Here is a 3,284-nt window from a genome sequence, read left to right as displayed (position 1 = left end):
AGCCTGTTATTGCCCGGAACTCAACACCGTTGAAGCAAGAGATGGTGTCCTGAAGAGGGTCAGGCGGAAGAGAGGGAAAACAGGGGGACGAGAGGAGGGAAAACCAAGGAGAGAAGGAGAGGAGAGGAGAGGAGAGGAGAGGAGAGGAGAGGAGAGGAGAGGAGAGGAGAGGAGAGGAGGAGAGGACAGAGGAAAGAGGACAGAGGACAGAGGAGGAGAGGAGAGGAGAGGAGAGGAGAGGCAGCGGGAGCAGGAGCACACTCACCTCCTCGAAGTCACCGTTGACCACAGTGACGAGCTGGGAGGGAGGGAGGACGGGATCGAAGGCGGTCAAGGACGCGACTGACTGGAACGAGGTCTCCACGTGGATAAAGAAACACTTGCTGTGACCATGTCAGGCCAGGAAGGGGCAGCGACCCCAGCAGGACTTTCTCACCTCGCCGCTAGACAAGTGCCAGGCTTGCTGGCAGAGGTTGCCTGAAGATGAGCTCAGAGCAGGGCAGAGCAGAGCAGAGCAGAGCAGAGCAGAGCAGAGCAGAGCAGAGCAGAGCAGAGCAGAGCAGAGCAGAGCAGAGCAGACCTCGAAGCAGATGGGGTATGTCAGTCCGTCCTGGCCCGGAGCTGGAGTCCAGCTGAAGTTTCTCGTCACATTGCTCGGCCCTTCCAGCACCATCGGCGTCATCCTGGCGCCTGTAGGCAGTCCCGAGCTGGATGCCACTTGGATGACCCTGAAAAAGGGTGCCGGAGGGAGGGGTGGGGGAGGCAAGTCAGGTTCTCAGCTCAGTTGGAGTGCAGCTCGTCGATGGGCCCACCTGTCATTGACTCCCAGCACGTTGGGGTTGTCAAACGTGACGATCCTCGGCCAGCTGAGACCGTCGTAGGAGCCAAGTACCTCCCCCCCTGCCCGCAGGACCGCACTGAAGGTTTCCCCTACGGCCAACGTCTGCGGGGAGGTAGCGGAGGAGGAGGAGAGGCTGGAGGTAGGAGGGAGCCAAACTGAGTTGCCTTGAAAACAGTCTGCCCTCACTTCTAGCCGCACGCAGAGGGGAGGGGAGCAGATGGAGGAACTGGGAGGACAAGCTGAGAAGCAGGTGGGATACAGGCCTGCAGCGGTGCAGGAGGCGTTCCAGGTGATGGAAACGCCGACGCCCGGGAGCTGGACGAGGAGGAAGGAGTTGAGGGAGGAGCCGAGAGAGGAGAAGTTGGCGAGTTGAGGCGTCGAGGTCAGGGAGATGGGAGAGGAAGAGTTGATCTGAAATGAAGCAGGATTATCGTGAAGAACATTATCTGCTTCTTCTCCTCCGTCTCCATCATTATCGTCATCATCATCATCAGCAGCAGCAGCAGCAGCAGCAGCAGCATCTCCATCATCATCATCATCATCGTCGTCTCCATCATCATCATCGTCATCATCATCATCATCATCATCATCATCATCATCATCATCATCATCATCATCATCATCATCATCATCTCCATCATCTCCATCATCTCCATCATCATCATCTCCATCATCTTCTTCATTATCATCACCTGATACGTCGTTTTGTAACCGCACACGAAGTCCATGTAAGCGCCAGTGGAGACGTCCTATGACGAATCAGGTCGATTAGAAAATTGAAACCGGACAAACGAACGCACAAGGCACAAACTCGTCAGTGCCACAAACTGTTTCCTCCTCCTCCTCCTCCTCCCTCCTCCTCCTCCCTCCTCCTCCTCCCCCTACCCACCTCTCCTCCCCACCTCTCCTCATCGTCACTTCTCTTCAATCGATCACCTGCATGCCTGGGATCCAATCGACGGTGGACATGAGCGACGGGCCGGTCAATGTCGGTGGGGAGACGCTCTGGAGTACAAGGCAGAAATCCACGACCACAAACAAAGTCTCTGCGCTCCAGGGAGGAGGAAAACCTCCTGCATCAACGTACAGGACCAGGTTGACAACAGTCTTGGTCGCAGTGATAGAGGAGGAGAAGGCGGCAGGGTTGACAGTGATCAACCCCGTGTTCGCGTTGACCGTGATCCCACCTGGCATGCTGCTGGGAGATGCTGCTGGGTTCGTGCTCCTCCTCTCATCGTCGGAGAGTAGGCGGTAGCGGAATCGGCATCCTCCTCCGCTGCCTCCTGCGATGCAGTTCTGCGGACTTGCTGATCGCAGGGAGTGGAAGCCCTTGACGTAGAACTGACTTGCGGTGGAAGAGGAGGCAGCGACTTCGGCCACCCAAGGCACGTAGGGGGAGCGAGAAAGGGGAAAGAGCGAAGGGCTCGCCTTGGAGAGGAAGTCATCCTGTACCAGAACAGACGACGTCATTGCCCAGCCATATCCGATGCTGTTGATAAGGCTGGTCCACTGGCGGCAGCATCCCTTGAAGGAGGCGTTGTAGCGCCCCGACCCGCTGTAAACGTGCTCGACTACGGAGGAAGTGGCCAGGAGCAGGCAGGAGGAGTTTGCGAAGCTACAGGCGATCGACCTCGGCGTTCCCGTCACCACCATCTCCAGCAGAGCAGACCCCAGCAGGTTGCTGGGACCCTCGTCGCCAAACAAGAACTTGTTCGAGTAGATCGAAGACTGGAGGTTCAAGACGTTCAGAGCAGCGGCAGCAGCACAGGCAGTCGGCATACCGTCGGCGGCTTCATCGCGAGCACGTCCCCCTGCCGGGGCACAGCCGAGCCCGGGCTGCAAGTCTTGCATATCACCGCGTCTGTCGAGTTGTCGGGACTCCCCAGCATCGCAGCGGTCGGCGACCAAGTGATGTCAACGTAGAAGCGAACTTTCCGGTACTCCACCTACCAGCTACGTCAAGGGATGCACAGACGCACACGGCAAGTTTGCCTGCTCCCATCTCAACGTCCCGTATCTGACCTCCTGCATGCCCCCCGCCACCCGCAGCTGCGCTACGAGGAGCATGCCGAGGAGGAGCGCCGGGCTCGAACGCCCCAGGGAGCTCATGGCCCGCATGGTGACTGCTCTGTCTCTCTTAGGGGAACAAAAAGGTGCACCTGCAGGATCGATCAAGACAGGAAGGCTGATGAGGTAGCCTACGGAGCCTACTCTTGCTCGAGATCAGTTGGCTCACACTGTATCAGCACAGAAACTGACTCCTGCACCTTGCATGTTGTCCAGTGCCACAACTATCGTACTGAGTACGTGCCTGAGGGTTCAGGGTCAGAGTGCGGTCAATGTTGGATCAATTCCATTTCTCCCTCCCTCCCTCCCTCCCTCCCTCCCTCCCTCCCTTCCTCCGTTCCTTCCTTCCTACTCATTCCTTCCTTGCTGCCTGGCC

The 3,284-nt window shown here is 57.9% G+C and overlaps 1 protein-coding gene across 1 annotated transcript in view; it reads right to left on the bottom strand.

The window, feature by feature from the left end:
* Positions 1-2,959, bottom strand: part of GUITHDRAFT_146472 (hypothetical protein) — a gene marked incomplete at both ends in the record, with an annotated part of 5,374 nt that extends 2,415 nt beyond the window's left edge. Inside the window, 9 exons of the mRNA XM_005822377.1 lie at positions 28-49; positions 266-383; positions 437-477; positions 581-728; positions 813-930; positions 1,554-1,590; positions 1,778-2,569; positions 2,623-2,787; positions 2,864-2,959. Of these exons, the coding sequence (XP_005822434.1) occupies positions 28-49; positions 266-383; positions 437-477; positions 581-728; positions 813-930; positions 1,554-1,590; positions 1,778-2,569; positions 2,623-2,787; positions 2,864-2,959 (1,537 nt within the window). The remainder of the gene's footprint in view (positions 1-27; positions 50-265; positions 384-436; positions 478-580; positions 729-812; positions 931-1,553; positions 1,591-1,777; positions 2,570-2,622; positions 2,788-2,863) is intronic.
* Positions 2,960-3,284: the final 325 nt, after the last annotated feature.

The sequence above is a fragment of the Guillardia theta genome, assembly GCF_000315625.1.
Source record: "Guillardia theta CCMP2712 unplaced genomic scaffold GUITHscaffold_126, whole genome shotgun sequence".
Classification (NCBI taxonomy): Eukaryota; class Cryptophyceae; order Pyrenomonadales; family Geminigeraceae; genus Guillardia; species Guillardia theta.
Note: the sequence above shows the minus strand (reverse complement) of the source record. Positions and strands in the feature narration are given on the sequence as shown.